Consider the following 16,314-nt stretch of genomic DNA (forward strand, 5'->3'; position numbering starts at 1 on the left):
GGAGGAGAAGGGGACGACAGAGGATGAGATGGCTGGATGACATCACCGACTCGATGGACGCGGGTTTGGGTGAACTCCAGGAGTTGGTGATGGACAGGGAGGCCTGGCATGCTGCAATTCATGGGGTCGCAAAGAGTCAGACACGACTGAGCGACTGAACTGAACTGAACGAACTAAACTGAATATGCTCTTACATTTAGCTCAATGTATTTGCTCACAAGCCCTGACCTGACATGCTCTTGACCTGTCTTAACTCCTATCAACTTTTTTTTATTAACAGCATCACTTCTCCTCTACTTGCCACCCAGACTTCCTCTTATTCATCTCTTGTCTGTAGGATGGTTTAGACAGCGTCATTCAGTTCTTCCTCAATATTCCATGTGGTCTTGCTTCGGCCTCATCATGGGGTTGTCTGGTTTTCCTGAAATTGAGTTAAGTCATATCCAGATCTTCTGTCTCATGCTTACTTGTCAGGCTCAGGAATACACAGAGGCTATTGAAACTACCTCATAACTTTCCTAAGGTTTTCTCTTGCTTGCTTTCTTTTTGATGCTTGGATTGTTTCCTTTCTAACTAAACTAGGTTTGTAGATGGAAGATTCCTTGAGTTCTTTTCAAATGTGAGCTCAACGCCAGGTTCTTGGCAATCGCTGCCTATTCTTGTTTTCAGAAAGCCTTCCAAACTGGGCATCGTGATTCTTTGCTTCTCCTTCTATTGCCTGTGGAGAACCATTAGAGATCAGGAAGTGACTAAGAGAGCCAATCTTTCTTCCTACCTGGTCAGAATCACTTCTTATGTCATGAGCAGAACTCCTTTGCTACCTGTTTTTTTTTTTGTTTTTTTTTTTTTCCCTGAGCCTCCCAGACAGTAGCTATGTCACTGTCTGAGGCCTTTCTGTGAATCCTTTTCTTCATTGATTACAACTGATCCTTAGGTAACGGCTGGGAGAAGGCAACTGTTGACATCTTGGCAATAATTAACCATGTGCGATTCAGCTGTATCATCTTCACCTGACTCATTGACTCTTTATAGATTAGATTTTGGGTCTATTAGACTCTGAGATTCTTTAGGGTAGGGAATTATTAATATATGGATCATCAGCTTCTATCAAAGTACCTGACAGAACAAGTACTGAAGGGGAAGGAGAGGAAATATAAGTAAGGAGGAGGAAAGGAAATAATCTACCCAACACAAGGTGAGATGGAAAGCTCAGTAATTAACTACTAACAGATTTAGGAGGGAAAGCTGGGAGAAAAGAATAAAGTACTCTCGTTGATTCTGCCTTGACACAGGGGAGGGAGTACCGAAAATATTCTTTTGAATGTGGCTTGCTGAATTTCCTTTTAGAAATTGAGATAGAGGGGACTTTGTCTCAAGAGATATTCCAAGCATCTGCTAATTGCCTAAACAAAAGAAATCCTTTTTCATTTCTGGTTTGGTAGACTCCTGTTTTGTTACCTCTCTCCCATTAATTCCAAGACTCCTGACACATCAACTTAATGATATTTTTGTGCCTCCTAGTCTTGATAAGCTCCTTCTTATTAATTTTTGTACCATTCTTCATAAAGGTACAGGCAAAGGATAAACTTTATGGCTTTGGTAGAAAACTGCAGGTGAACATCAGACCATGCACTGATAAAGAACACAGTACTCCTGGTTTGAAAACAAAAATCCTTCCTTCTAGGTTGTATGAATACACTTGCCTTTAAATTTGGCTACACTGTTGCATTAGTAACCTTTAAGAAAGCAAGCTTTGTTTACTGTTCAGTTTGAAATGTTCTTACCAGTACTAAAAATGAATGGGGTCAGATGAACCTAGAGAGGTGTGATATTCATATCATAGTGGACCAAGGCTTTGTGGAGAAAATGAGATGGTCTCAGGAATAAGTGCTCCTGAGATGAACACTGTGGAAGATCCAGTGCTTGGCATCTATCTTAACAAATTAAATGAATGCAACTTTTGCTTATTTTAGAAACTGGATTTTTTTTGCAGATGTTAAAAAAGAAAATATGTAAGTGAGTGGATGGAGAATAAAAGGTGGAAGGCTGATAATATATCAAGAGAAGAGAATTCTTCTTCAGATCACTGAGAAATCAAGAGAGGAAAATATATGCATGTCAAACACCATCTCTTAACTCCTTTCCCCAACTCTCTATAGCAAGTCTCTTTATATAACAGCTCCTGTCTCTCACCAAGGGGCTTCCCTGGTAGCTCAGACAGTAAAGAATCTGCCTGCAATGCAGGAGATACAGGTTCCATCCCTGGGTTGGGGAGATCCCTGGAAAAGGGAATGGCTACCCGCTCCAATATTCTTGCCTGGAGAATTCCATGGACAGAGAGGTGGTCACTAACAGTTGGACATGACTGAGTGACTTTCACTACTTTTTCGTCCCTCATCTTGGTCTATGAGTTATAGGTTTTAGTAATGATTCCAAGAAAGAACAACAATAGTCAAAAATATTCCTTGGGAAATATTTTCAGCACCATCATGTGTTGTCTGAATCATCTCAAACTAATCAGTCATTCAGTTCATGCTTTGAGTCCCCAGGAACCCAAGCTCACAATTCAAGATATCCCACTTGGTATCATACAAAATATGACATTAATTTTCAGAATAAGGATCCATCAGAGAAGTAACTTAATAGTCTCTATACAGACCACAAACTGTTGAGGAAAAAGTCATATAAATATATCATAGATGATGGGGAATAATCATGTTCATATAGTAATCATCGCCTTGGGTTTTTTCAAGATTTCAGATCTATACATGAGACACTGAATACTTAATTACAGTATTATGAATTGCATTGCCAGGAAACTGGTTTTGTCCACAAAACCTGTACCCCAAGACCTCTGAGGATGGCATGTGCCAGCTGTTCTAGTCTTAGGGCAGCATCTGCTGGCTAATTCATGGATCGACAAAAAGTGGCAATTTGTGGACAATCTGAACAGTCCTTTCAGTTGGAGGGAACTGTTACACTGGCGATTGTGAAGATGTGTGGCATCCTTTTATGATGACCTGTCTCAGGTCTCCAGGAACCTGGCAAGTCTAGAACTGTCCCTAATGAGGTCCGACAAGCATTTGTAGAATATGAACTTTGGCTGGATCCAAGTATAAGCTAGGTTGGCTCTGGAAACATCTCTTGAGCCATCATCAACTCAACACTGGGCTTACTTGTAGTAATAACAACCCAGTACCAATGGAGACTCCAACGAACAGAGGTCCGTATACAGAATTGGGAAGTAAAGCCCGTTTTCCATAAGGAAGGCATTTCTGGGATGGGAGGGGGGAGGGGAGAGGACCTTGAAGCAGCCACTGAATGCTAATCTTCTGTTGCTTCTAATCATCCTATCGTGTAACTGAGGTTTATTCACCTAAGGAAGCACGAATGTCATTCAGACACAGCACTTTTGATCGGCATAAAGAAACTAGAAATTGGAAACGGTTGGATGGTCTGAAACTTAAGAGCTATCCACCATCTTCTGCAGCATCTCTCTGCCTCATCCCTGCAGTCGATAGCGCCGCGGTCAGGGCCTGTGACGCGGTTGGTGGGCTTCCCCTTCGTGGGAACTCTGGGTGGAGAGCAACATCTTGGTGTTGGTGCCAAAACGACGAAACCTGAAATGCGTCTGGGGACTTTCCAGGGCACTTGCGCTCCTCAGAGCGACCGGCATCTCCATAACAACTGGTTTACAGTCGTCTTCCGTTCCTCTGCTCGGCTGTGGAGGCGCCGACTGGGGGTAGGCAAAGGGCAGCTTCAATGGAAAGCTACGTTGGGTTAGCGCCTCCCTAGGCCGGGGGGACGCTGCGGATGACCGGGTTATACAGCTCGTTGCCTGAGATTTCGCAAGCTCTCCGCAGGTCTCCAGCAGAGAGCCGCGCCCCCTCCCACCTCCTCCTCCTTTGCCTTTATTTTACACAGGGGGTTGGGGCGGGGGGTCGAGGGAGGTGCGGGTGAGAGGGTGGGGAGGCGGTTTGTTTTCTTTTGCTTTTTTCTCTTCTCCTTGAAGTTCATTCTATCCCTTCTAAGTTACTTTCCGCCAACACGTGACCTCTCCAGCGGGAAGCGCGGGTGCTAACCGCGGGGCTTCCTGGGAGAGCCCTCTCTCGCGGAGCTCAATCCCATCTCCGGCTTCTCAAGCGCCGCTCCGCTTCCCCGTCGCTCTCACCCGGGCACCCTGATGGCCCGGGAGCCCCCGGATGATGCGGAAGCGACTCCGGGGAAGAAGCACCGAGCGGACGCGGAGCGTCAAACCGCTGCGGATGCACCCCTCCCTGCCTTTGCCCGCGGCTCCACACTTCGCGGTGCGCCATGCCGACCTAGCTGCGCACCCGCGCTGTTAACTCACATTGGAGAAGCCATAACCATTACAGCAAACGCAGTCAGAACTTCATTCAACTCGGCCGCTCGAGAGCTCGATTTACAGGTTCCTGTGGGCAACTAGTGGCTCGCTCGGGTGCCTCTCGCCTAGTCATCAGTCCCTAAGAGGGAAAGGGAAAGTTGCCGGGCTCATGCGCGCTTCCGCGCATGTGGTTGTTCCCAAGGACAAGTCACTCACCCACACCCCCTCCCCGCTTAGCCCCCATCGCCCCCGCCCCTCCGACTTGGTCGTCACTCACGACCTCATCAGCTGGAGACCCTTAGTCATTGGGGGAAGGGGGAGGGGTACGAACTTTTCTAAGAAGTTTCCTTTTTACCAAAGGAGTCACAGTAAGTTGGTCACGTAAACAGCACGGATAGTCGTCGTCGATGCCGCCCCCCGCTTTCCCCCTCCCTCCCACTGCGTTTTTCTGGAATTATTAGAGCGGTAGCCTTCTGGCGCTGATAAGCAACAAGTTCCCCAGCGGTCTTCCCGCCCTAGCCTGTCTAGGCGAAGGTTTTCTTACCTGGCGACAGGAAAATCTCCCGAGTCGAGCTCAGCTTTGCCAGAGCCCCAGGTGTGACCTGAGCAGTGGGCAAGGGAGCGGTGTGCAGGCTGGGTTATTTACATGAGGGTACCCTGAAACTCCCCACTTTCCCCGGGAACTTTCTGTGCCAGGACCCAGTGACCGGCGTTTGGAAGGCAGCCCTGGGAACCACCGCTATATAGCAGGGCACTTGGGCAGTCATTGGTAACCTCGCTCATTCATTAGGATCACGTAAGAACTCAAAAGGAGACGTGTCTCTCGGAGTGAGGGCGTTTGCGTAAATCTATAGGTTTTCCAACATCGATGCGAGTTGCTTTGTCTTCTGTAGTCGCCAAGGTGGTTGAGAGTTTAAGCTTGCGGATATTGCAAAGGGTTATTAGATTCATAAGTCACACCAAGTGGTGGGCGATCCACTGAGCAAAGCCGAACTTCTCACATGATGACTTCAAACAAGACACATTACCTTCCAGCATCTGTTGGGGAGACGGGATTTTAAGACACTTGAGTCTCCAGGACAGCAAAGGCACAATGGTGAGTAGCAATAAACCCTGCATTATAATTGAAAAATCTTGACATGTTGCTTAACAACGGGCATATCACAGCTCTTCCTAGCACTTCACACGCCAAAGAACAGCAGCTACTCAGGCCAGGAGAATCGGGTTTTTACATAGTGCAACTTTAATTGGAATCATTTGAGATTTAACACAGCAATGTGGAACTGCGTGGAACAAACTTGGAGTTGGAGGGAGGGTGTGTGTGTTATATTGGCTGTTCAAGGCTGATGCTTCTCTCCCAGCCTTCTTGCATTCCATTCTTTGCTTCTATGTGTGTGATATATGAGCATATTCTATGATTTATATGTGGGCATGTAATTGACATTCGCAAGAAGATTAATTTCCATCTTAAAACAATAATGCTCTTAGAGTTTGGGGTCAGGGGGTGGAGTGGGGGTAAGGATAGGATAAAGACTGGGAGTTTGGGTGCAGATGGGGGTGGGGTTGGTGGGAGAGAAATAAGTCAGAAGGGCACATTGCCGATAATGAAATGGGTAAGCCTCTCATAGGAGAAAAGGGTCTCATCAACATGTGATCAACTATTAACAGGATGGCTTTGGCAAAGCCATCCGCACGTGACAAAACGTAAGGAAGTGGAAGAAACCGTCTAGAGCAATATCAAATATCACTTAATTACAGATTTTTTAGTCTTTTCCTCCCGCCGCGCCGGGTGTGTAATCCTGGAGATACGAGCCCATTCAGCACCTTGGACAGAGCCGACGGATTTGTCTTAGGTGGTTGTACCCCAGGTAGCTGTCTCGGCCCCGCAGTAAGCCAGCCCTGTGTCGCCCTTAAGAAGCGTCTTTTCGGAGGTTCGGCTCACAGTGAGATCGGGGCTGGAGAGAGAGTCAGATTTTGGAGCGGAGCGTTTGGAAAGCGAGCCCCAGTTTGGTCCCCTCATTGAGCTCGCTGAAGTTGGCTTCCTAGCGGTGTAGGCTGGAATAGACTCTTGGCAAGCTCCGGGTTGGTATACTGGGTTAACTTTGGGAAATGCAAGTGTTTATCTCCAGGATCTAGCCACCGGGGTGGTGTAAGCCGCAAAGAAGGTAAGCACCGGGGCGGGGACCCCTGCAACCCCAATTTTTGAGCTATTTTGATACTCGATTTTCCCGAGAGGACGCGCGGTGGAGGGGAGGAAGTAGAAGGAGAGTGTGAGAGGGGGGTTGTTTCTTGGTATTTGCCCAGTTTGAATTGCCCTAGGTGAGAGCCTTGGGGTAAAGCGAGAAGGGGGGTGGGGAAGATCAGTTTTCCTGCGGATATAATGAGTTTAGTTAACTTGGACCTGCAAATGTCTGATTCAAATGTAAGATTTCTCTTTTTCTCCCCTTCATCTCCTTCTTTTCCGTTCTCTGCTGGTGTGTGTGTGAGTGTGTGTGTGTGTGAGTGTGTGTGTGTACAGTAGGTTCATTACTAATTATGAAGCTTTTACCCAACATTCGATTTCCTAAATTTTGACTTTGTACCATTTAGAATTAGGCGGTGGAGGTGGTGTGCGGTGAGGAAAGGGGCGGTGGAGGTTGGGAGAGGGTAGGAGGTAACGCTAAATCTCCAACACAAAATACATCAAGGTAATTTCAGCTCTTCTAGGCAGAAGGATTCATTCTCTCTGTATCCCTCCCTCCCTCTCTCTCCCCCTCCCTCCTTCCCGCCCCCCCCTTCCACCCCGCCCCCTCCTCCTGCCTCCGTCCCTTCCTTTTTCTCTCTTTCCCACCGTCGCCCTCGCGCCTGGCTGGATGTTTCTGTTTTTGTTTTTGGTTTTTTTTTTTTCACCCCCCTCTTGCCTTCTTTCCTCCCTCCCGACGAGTTTCGGGTGCTGGCTTAGAGGGCTCCCGCTTTCTCAAGGGAAGGGGAGCCTCCGAGAACGCGCTCCGCTCCCCCGCCGGACTGGATGCCTCTCTGAGCCCAGGTCCGAGTCAGTAGGGGTAACTAAGGAAAAGGGGGCCTCTACTTGGGAGGAGATGTCCTTTACGGGCCGAAGAGCCAGGGAGCGGGCCGGGAAATGGGGTCTGGGCGGCTGGAGGAGGAGAACACGAGTAGCTCCGCGCGGCGGCTGGACCCAGCCACCAATCAGCTGGGTGCACAGACCGCCCAGCCACCGCGAGGTTGCACCCGGAGGCGCGTGTGGAAGGCGGCCCGCTCGGCGCCGCCCGGGTGGGCCAGGGGGCGGGGGTGGTCAAAGCTGCTCAGAGCCTCCCAGTCCTCCGTTCCACCTCCCCTCCTCGGTCCCGGGGGGACAGAGAGCGGCCGGAGAGCGCGACAGCGTTGTCTTGCCTCCCCTCTGGGAGTCCAGGGACTTGCGCGCCCCTGCGCAGGGGCCACCAGCCTCTCCACACTCCTACAACCCTCAACCTACCCACTTCCCGGCCCCTTTGTTCCGGCCTCCTAGCCAAGCCGGGTGGTAATTTTCACCCCAGGGCTTGTGCGTTCTGGACTCCTCCTTCCTGGATCAGCCCTCTTTAATTAAGAGACAAGGCTTGAGGTGGGGGTGGGGGAGCGTAGGGGAAAACCTATTTCCGAAACTCACTGGACTGTTTTAGCGAACGAAAAAGAAAGAATTCCAACTCTGCTCAGGTGAAAAGAATGGATTCATAGGCAACGCGAGGATATTGTGGCGATTTAGAAGGAAAAAAAAAAAAAAGGCACTGGGATCAGATGACGGTGATAGGCTGCTACGCACACAAAGGGAGCGTTGGGCAGGGTTTACGGAGCAAGCCTGCAGCGAATGGGGCACAGATTGTTCCGAGATCCAGTCATTTTCTCAGTCAGATCTACGCGCAGGGAGGGGAGGGGAGGGGCTGGGAGGGGAACGGGGCGGGAGGGGCTGGGCTTGGGGGCGGGGGGATTTCTGATCAGTCTGATGCAATTCCAAGCGTGCTGCAAAGGAACTCCAAGGAGTCCGCATCACCGTCGCCGCCCACCCTTCCCAGATGGTGCTGTTTTAAATACGGATCTGCAGGGCTGAACGCAGAACTGGGAGATTTATTGCAAAATCCCGAGAAGGGGGGGAAACGGGGAATGGAGGGACAGAATTTAAAGGTGCAACACTTGCTTTTCCCTAAATCAAGCGGCAACCGGTCGGCATTTTTTTTTTCCTCGTCTGCCTGTCTCTGGATTCTAATTCACCAAGAAAGAGGTGTAAATATTGTGACATTTTGAGGCGGTTTGATGGATGAGAAAAAAATCATCTGTCACTCTAAATTGCAGAGTTCCTGTCTCCTCGAAATGCTTTGCTAGCGAATACTCGCTGCTGCCTAATACAGTTGCTAGGGCTTCAAATGAATGCACCGTTAAGGGAATATTATCCTTTTAGTCGACTTGCCAATTTATCTGACGGTCAAATGGAGAAAATTGTAGATTTCGAGTCTTCGAGAGACAAGGAGGGAAAATGCTTACCTAATTCTTGTAACCTCGAGATCTTTCATAACTTAAACCTCAAAAGTGTCACGTCATCCTCTTTCACACGCGCTCACGTACATATCCTTGACTTGTAGGTGAAATGGTTTCGCCTGGTGTTGTGAAAATGAGTATCACTTTAAGAATAGTGCACCTGATCCTCACTGTTTATGTATATTTACATGGAGCTCTTCAGTAGGAACGCAAGAAATTTCAACTGTCCTGTTTGAAACTAGAGAGAACATTAGAAGGTGTTAAAGAGGAGAGGGGAAGAAAGAGGAAGGGGGTATTTTTGACCTTAAAAAAAATGAACAGTAAACTAGCCTACTTTTGTGCCCCCTGGTCTTGCATGTTAATATTTCTGTGTGTGAGACTTTAGCTTGGTCTAGCTCCCCCAATGGAATATATCAGTATTGATTCAGATGAAAATATATTCATTTTGCCTGTAGCTTTTTCAGTGTCATTGATAGTAAGACCTACAACACAGCAATTTTTGGAGGATAGAAGAGAATGTCTGAAAGAGCTTTGCAAACTGGGAAGAAGACACTCCATAAGGGGGAGGTATCGCTATGTCATTCTCTGCCTACAGCATTTCCATTTCAACCAGAGTGCTAGTTATTTTTAAATATCATCTAATGTATATGGTAAGGCAGTAAATGGGATTTTAAAAGCAAGTTCTTGTTGGCTTACAAAGTATTGTTTGTAAAATTGCCTATCTGTAAATTGGAAAGAATACCTTTAAAAGATCTAAAATCAAAATTCACATGCTGCTTCGTTCATTTGCCAGACTCTTTCCCTCTCGAATCTGTAATCTGTATTCTTAATAAGAGGAGAAGCTAGTGAAATTTAGTTTCTTTCCTTTTCCTGGCCTGTCCTCTAGGGGAAGCTTAGTAAGAAACAACATTCCAGTATCAGGCAATGTGAGAGGCAAAGGCCTGGATGACCACAAAATAGATAATAAGCCACAAAAAACAACAAACAGAAACGAGGAAAAAATCATCACTGTGGCATGACTTACAAAGGATTTTTATTTCTAATTCTGTGATTTAGGGACGAGGCTCCAACTTGCTCAAAAAACATTCATTTAATCAAACTGCTTACAATATGTCAGTTAAAATGATGTCTAACTGAACATAGTTTTTATTAAATATACTTCTATCAAAAGCCAGGAAAGCTAATCCTTTTCTTTAATTAGGAAAAGCTAATCTAACCATTTAACTGATTCTAGTGAATATGAACTGATATAATCTGATTTTAAGATTCTGCTTAAAACTAAATTTGTTCTAAAAAGCACTGACTTGCCAGAAAAATATCTATTTTTGTAGCTCTCTTTTCACTCTATGGATAATTTAATGAGTTGCCTATTTTAATTTTACAACTGCTACCTCAGAAGTATCTCAAATTATCTTTCTTTGGCTGGTGTCTTTCTCTGCTGATCTGCTACTGCTGTGTGTATGTGTGTGTGTGCACTTGTGTGTATGGATGTGTTTGTGTGTTTCTAGAGAATTTAACAAGCGGTGAGTCTCTTAAATTTACATGCCATGATCCATGTAAAGGATACTTCATGGCATTTAATAAATAACAATAAACATTAACATTTAGTGAGAGCTTACTGATATTGAATCCTATGGAAATGGGGAGAGGGGCTGTTGCTTTTAAGGGGAGAAAGATTAAATTCTTAAACAATAAAAAGAAATTTTCTCTCCTCTTTGGCCAGAGTGGCCATAATTTCAAAAATATTAAATCTTCTTTTACTGTGGATATTAAAGCTACTGCTTGAACAAGTGTGTCTTGAGAGAAACATGTAGTCCCTAAAGACTAATACCCCCAAACACCAGGGTGCAAAAATCAAAATGTCAAATCTTTATCCCTGCCTCCATTGTCATTTGGCAATTTTTGGAGTGTTCATTCTGAGTTTTCTAAAGTTCAGATTGACGTTTCCCCTTTTTTCTAACATTCTAAAGGAGTCCTATAAAGAATTCTATATAATGCAGACTTTATTTGTATTTGCTAGTATTAATACTTTATACGCACATAGTGGTTTGAAAGTTCTTCACAGGTTTCCTAATCTGATCTCAGCCAGGAGGGAAGAGTAGGAATTATCAATGACCTTTCACAAATGAGGAACCTCAGGTTCAGGGTTTCCCAAGAGCACATGGCCAGTAAGAGGGGAAGACTGACTCAGAATCTTTCTTCAGATTTCTAGGACCACACTTTCAGCCCTCCAGCCCGTGCTGCCTCAAACCCCACTCTGGCATCTGAGGGGCTTGTAGGCATTATTTGCTCCTGTTTTGATTTCTTTAATTTAAAAGGGGGGAAAGGTTATCTACAAATCATTCCCACAATTCTGTAGGCCTAATGAAAAGTTTTTGCCAGTCTCTGACCTTTTCTTCCTAAGCCATTCTTTCACTCTCCCATAATTGGAGGCTCAAAGAAGGCAGGGATATTTCTAGGGTTGACACACTGTCTAAGGAACAGTCACTAATTCCCCCCAAAACAACACAGAGAATAAGAGGAGCTGAAGACAAAAAAGGACTCCTGTGAGTTGTAGAATCTGGGGCCTGGCAAGACTCTCAGGGGTCATTTCTGATGCATGAATTTATGCTTATTTATGCTTATTTTCTTCTTCTTGTTTAGTTGTCCAGTTGGGTCCAAGTGTTTTGCAACCCCATGAACTGCAGCCAGTCAGGCTTCTCTGTCCATGGGATTTCCTAGGCAAGAATGCTGGAGTGGGTTGCCATTTCCTTCTCCAGGGGGCTCTTCCTGACCCAGGGATCGAACCCATGTCTCCTACATTGGCAAGCAGGTTCTTTACCACTGAGCCTCCTGGGAAGCCCTGTTTTCTTTTAACCCTCTGGAATTTCATCTTAGTGTTGAATGCCTGGGATCTTGCTTCTCTTGATAGATACTCTGATATTTATGGGGATCATGAGCTTAACAGGCCATTTTCCATTTGCCCAAGAGGAATGCTTTCTATAGAGACTCTAATGTTCATAATTTTATTTTGTAAGCATTAACTGACAATCTACTATGTGCCAGGAACAATGCTAAAGTCTGGAAATTCAGCAGTGTGTAAGACTGAAAGGTACTTAGCTTGGTGGACTTACAGCTTAGAGACCTGATTTGTCCTTTAATTTCCCTAGAAGAAGACAGACTTCTGGATTCTTATCTTTTACAAGAGAACACAGTGAAGCAGATTAAAAGCCTGAGTTCAAGCTCTGCTCCCAGCTAATTGCCAGTAGCTAGAAAAATCAATTAGTCCCCCTTGATCCATATTTCCTCACACAGAAAACAAGGAGGATGTTCTTAGGATAAACTCTAAGTTCCATTTTAGCTCCAAGTTTGAGTGATATGATGGCTAACTTGTTTCTTGGGCCTAAGTTACCCTAATCTTTGATGATGTACAGTTTTGGGCGTCACCAATTTTTAACTTGTTTGTTAGGAAGTACATTATGAAAAATCAAAGCAACGTATTTGAATCTAGCATAGAAAGAATCGGGATATTGAACCAATCATTTTTGAGAAACAGACTTGGAAAGTTTTCATCTGAATGATGATCTCAAACTTCTGCAGGTTATTTTTTGAAGGGATGGGCTGATGAGAGACTCACTAACAAATTAAATGCTTACTTTCTTTGTGCCAGCAGAAGTTCTCATTTTTCAGGTCATTTCCTTTTAAAATCAAAGATATTACACCCTGAAATTGTCTGGGCCTCATGAATAATGCATTATATACACATGATAGTAGGTAATTAGATGGACCAACCAGGAGAAACATGAAAGGGAGCTGGTAGCCCAAGGATTGCAGAAGGTGTGTGGGCATTTTGACATCCAGGAAATGCTATAGGTCTGTCCTTAGCTAACTCAGCCTGGTGGAGATAATTAAGAAAAATGTGGGTGTAGAAAGGCTGCAAGCCATTCCTTGGGATTGGCTAGATCGCTGCAGTAGTTCAAAAACAATTGGCACAGCCACCCACACTGGACATGATTGCCCTTTGATGAGGCAGCTATTGACTTTTATAAAGATGCCATATTTAAAATAAGTTCTGATGCACTCAGGATGACATGCATCATTCTCGAATTCTGTTTTAGACAAATGGGAAAATATATTCCAAAGTATTAATTTAAAAATAAAAAAGTTAAAAGTCGAGTTGCTAAAAATCAACAGTTTAGCAGTGTGTGACCTCCAAATTTACCTTCAGTCTGAGCTAGGAGAAACCTGTGGCCTGTGTGAGGCATTTTCGACCATTTATGAACATTTTCTGGATCACCCCAGGAGGTAGAAAGTACTTTGCCACTGTTTTTAACCTCTGAGTGAATGTTAAATGCACTTAAAAACCTTCTCACACTGGAAAAGGGAAACCCAATCAATTGCCTGTAACAGAAGAAGATGCTTTGAGATCTTTGTGCCCAGAGTGCATGCTATGATGTTATGGAATTCAGGATTCCTTCAGAGTATGCTAACCCTCATACCCATCAGCACCAGCAGGACAGAAAGGCTCCATAAACATCTAAAGCCTGTGGGATAGGACATTACAGGGCAAGTGAATGGGAAAAAAGAGAGGGAACATGGGAAAAATTGAGCCAAAACAGGGTTAGTATTAGAATACTGGACGTGTTCTTAGATAGATATGTCCTCTCTGAGGGTAATCTTCACATCCGGTTGTCCACTGAGCAAGATCTCAACCACCCTTACTCATTACTGTTCTGGTTATGCTGGTAGGCAACAATGATTTCTTCTACTCTTACCTTTGTCCTCCAGTAAGGGCTTCTTTCTCCCCTAACAACTTCCATAGCCAGTGTTTGAGAATGGCCTTGCTATTACTTCTCCTTGGGGTGTGTTGGATTAACATGGGCTTGGTAACCACTTCTGTGCTGTGGACTCCACTCTTTTGGCAGTCTGGTCAAGCCTAGAAACCCTTCTCAGAAAGTTTCTAAATGAATAAAACTTAAAAGTATATGATTACAAAGGAAGTCAATTACATTGAAATATAGCTGTAAAAATATTTTAAAAGTCGATTTGTATGATATAGTAATAGATATGCTGTGCTGTGCTTAGTTGTGTCTGACTCTTGCGACCCCATAGACTGTAGCCTGCCAGTCTCTGTCCATGGGAGTCTCCAGGTAAGAATACTGGAGTGAGTTGCCATTTCCTTTTCCAGGGGAGCTTCCCAACCCAAGAACCGAACCTGGGTCTCCTGCACTGCAGGCAGATTCTTTACCAATTGAGCTATGAGTCAGATGCCCAGTATATGTGCTCTCTTAAAGATTAAATAAGATCAAGCAGCAAAGTGAATTCTGTAGTTTTCCAGGAGTGATAAGCATCTGTGTATTTTGGGATATCTATAACAACTGACATGTGGTGTAAAGGGGACTGATTTCTATTGGTGGCAAAGTCTGGCAAATACTACTGAAGCATTTCCCAAACATATTTGACAATAGAACACTTGGGGAAGGGGGTACTTATTAACATGGCATAGATTCAGAAATGTTAATTTAGTCTCTCCCTGCCTTTCAGTATGAGCCATTGAATGTTCCATCCTGGCAAAAGGAAACTGGCCTTTGGAGAAAACTTTTAAAGTTCACTTCTGCCACTTAACAAGTTGCCAAGTGGATAAAGAACTAGTCGATGAGATGGCTAAGGTGTAGTGGACATGTTTCTATTAGCTGAGCTTGCTATTGTTGCTGTTTAGTATGTCCGACTCTTTTGTGACCCCATGGACTGTAGCCTGCCAGGGCCCCTCGTCCATGGAATTTCCCAGGCAAGAATAATGGAGTGGGTTGCCATTTCCTCCTCCAGGGGATCTTCCCAACCCAGGGATCTAACTCACGTCTCCTGCATTGCAGGTGGATTCTTTACCACTGAGCCATCAGGGATGCCCCTGTTACTCTGAGGTTTATCTTTATTACCACTAGCACTACCCTCACTGCTCTAGAAATCCATCACTCCACTGATAAAGACAAAAAGTTCAGATTCTGGTCATTAACTTAGGGAGCATTGCCTCAGATTCCTGGTGTGGCTTCACTAACCTCAAGAGTTTATAAAGACTTCATTTCTGTCATTACTACACTATAAGAAAGTACATGCAAATTATGATGGGATGGGATAGCATTCATTTTGCATTTACCCAGTGCTAAGTTGTTTCCTTTGCATTTGACATTTATTATTTAACCCACAAAGCAATTCTCTGAGACAGATTCTATTATTGTATAAGGAAGGAAACTGGAGCTCAGAGAGTTTATTTACCCCAAATTATACAGCAAATCTTAAATGGAAAAGCTAAAATTCAAACCTAATGTTCTCTAGTTCCAAAATCCATTATAATATTACACTTCCCTAGGGAATAGCTACCACACAGATTAGACTTGGATTCCCCATTGTCAGGTTGGCACACATGTTTTTGTCAAGAGATCTTTAACACAACCCTTTGGTATGGCTGAGAATCTCAACATCAGTGGCCACAGATGCTGCTTTAGAATTATATTGAGTCTTTGCTAACTAATGAAAGATTTTCAAACCACTGATTGTCCCCTATCCTTTTTAAAACCCCGTTTTCACAATCATAATATGGCGAAAGTGCTACCGCTTAGTGGGGGAGGATCAAATAAATTAATCATTTAATTTAACTTTGTTGAGTTCACCATGATGAGAGTTCTACATTCCCATAGCTGAGTTCTTGCAACAATCTTTAGTATTCCTATTTTAAAGATAAGGAAACTGAGGCAGCCGTTAATTCCTTGAGTGAAGTTGCTCAGTTGTGTCTAACTCTTTGCGACCCCATGGACTGTAGCCCACCAGGCTCCTCAGTACACGGAATTTTCCAGGCAAGAGTACTGGAATGGGTTGCCGTTTCCTTCTCCAGGGGATCTTCCCAACCCAGGGATTGAACCTGGGTCTCCCGCACTGCAGGCAGATGCTTTACCGTCTGGGCCAATATCCTAAATTAGCAGAGTCAAAAAGTAGTTAAGCTTGACTAAACCCACATCTGTCTAATTCCAAGCCCTTTCTTTTACTCAATAAACTAATCTGTAAGTCCCTACACAATCTTAGTTGTTCTTATTATAATTGTTGTCATGTTTAAAACACTAACAAGAGAGAAATAAGTATATATTGTCCAGAAATAAGTATATAGTCATTGAAGAGAAAGACTACTCCATGGAATATTTCACCTGCACACTCTTCCTTCCACTTACTTTAGTTTATGAACCCCATGGATGATGTCTGACGCTTTTCTTAACTTGTTTAGGGCAGTTCCAAGATAGTTGACTTCTGAGAGTTATTGAGTAAGAAACGTTATAAATTGTTTAGATTAGGATTTAGTATGTTTAGAAGCCTTTTCATAAATTTGCCTTTTCAAACTGTTACTGGCTATAGCACTGCAGATGCTGTGATGAGGAATGCCTTCTCCAAAAACCCAGTGGATGACAAACTTCCAAAGCTAACATGTTGTTTACAGA

General features: G+C 44.4%; 1 protein-coding gene across 2 annotated transcripts in view; it reads left to right on the forward strand.

Moving 5' to 3' along the window:
• Nucleotides 5,125-16,314, forward strand: part of BDNF (brain derived neurotrophic factor) — a 61,934-nt gene continuing 50,744 nt past the window's right edge. Inside the window, exon 1 of one of the 2 annotated variants that reach the window (XM_005690025.2) lies at nt 5,125-5,441. In XM_005690025.2, the coding sequence (XP_005690082.2) occupies nt 5,439-5,441 (3 nt within the window). In that variant the 5' untranslated portion in view covers nt 5,125-5,438. Of the gene's footprint in view, nt 5,442-6,179; nt 6,511-16,314 lie in introns of those variants that run through there. The other variant, XM_005690027.2, reaches the window with a different exon arrangement.

This window comes from Capra hircus, chromosome 15, assembly GCF_001704415.2.
Source record: "Capra hircus breed San Clemente chromosome 15, ASM170441v1, whole genome shotgun sequence".
In the NCBI taxonomy this organism is placed as follows: domain Eukaryota; kingdom Metazoa; phylum Chordata; class Mammalia; order Artiodactyla; family Bovidae; genus Capra; species Capra hircus.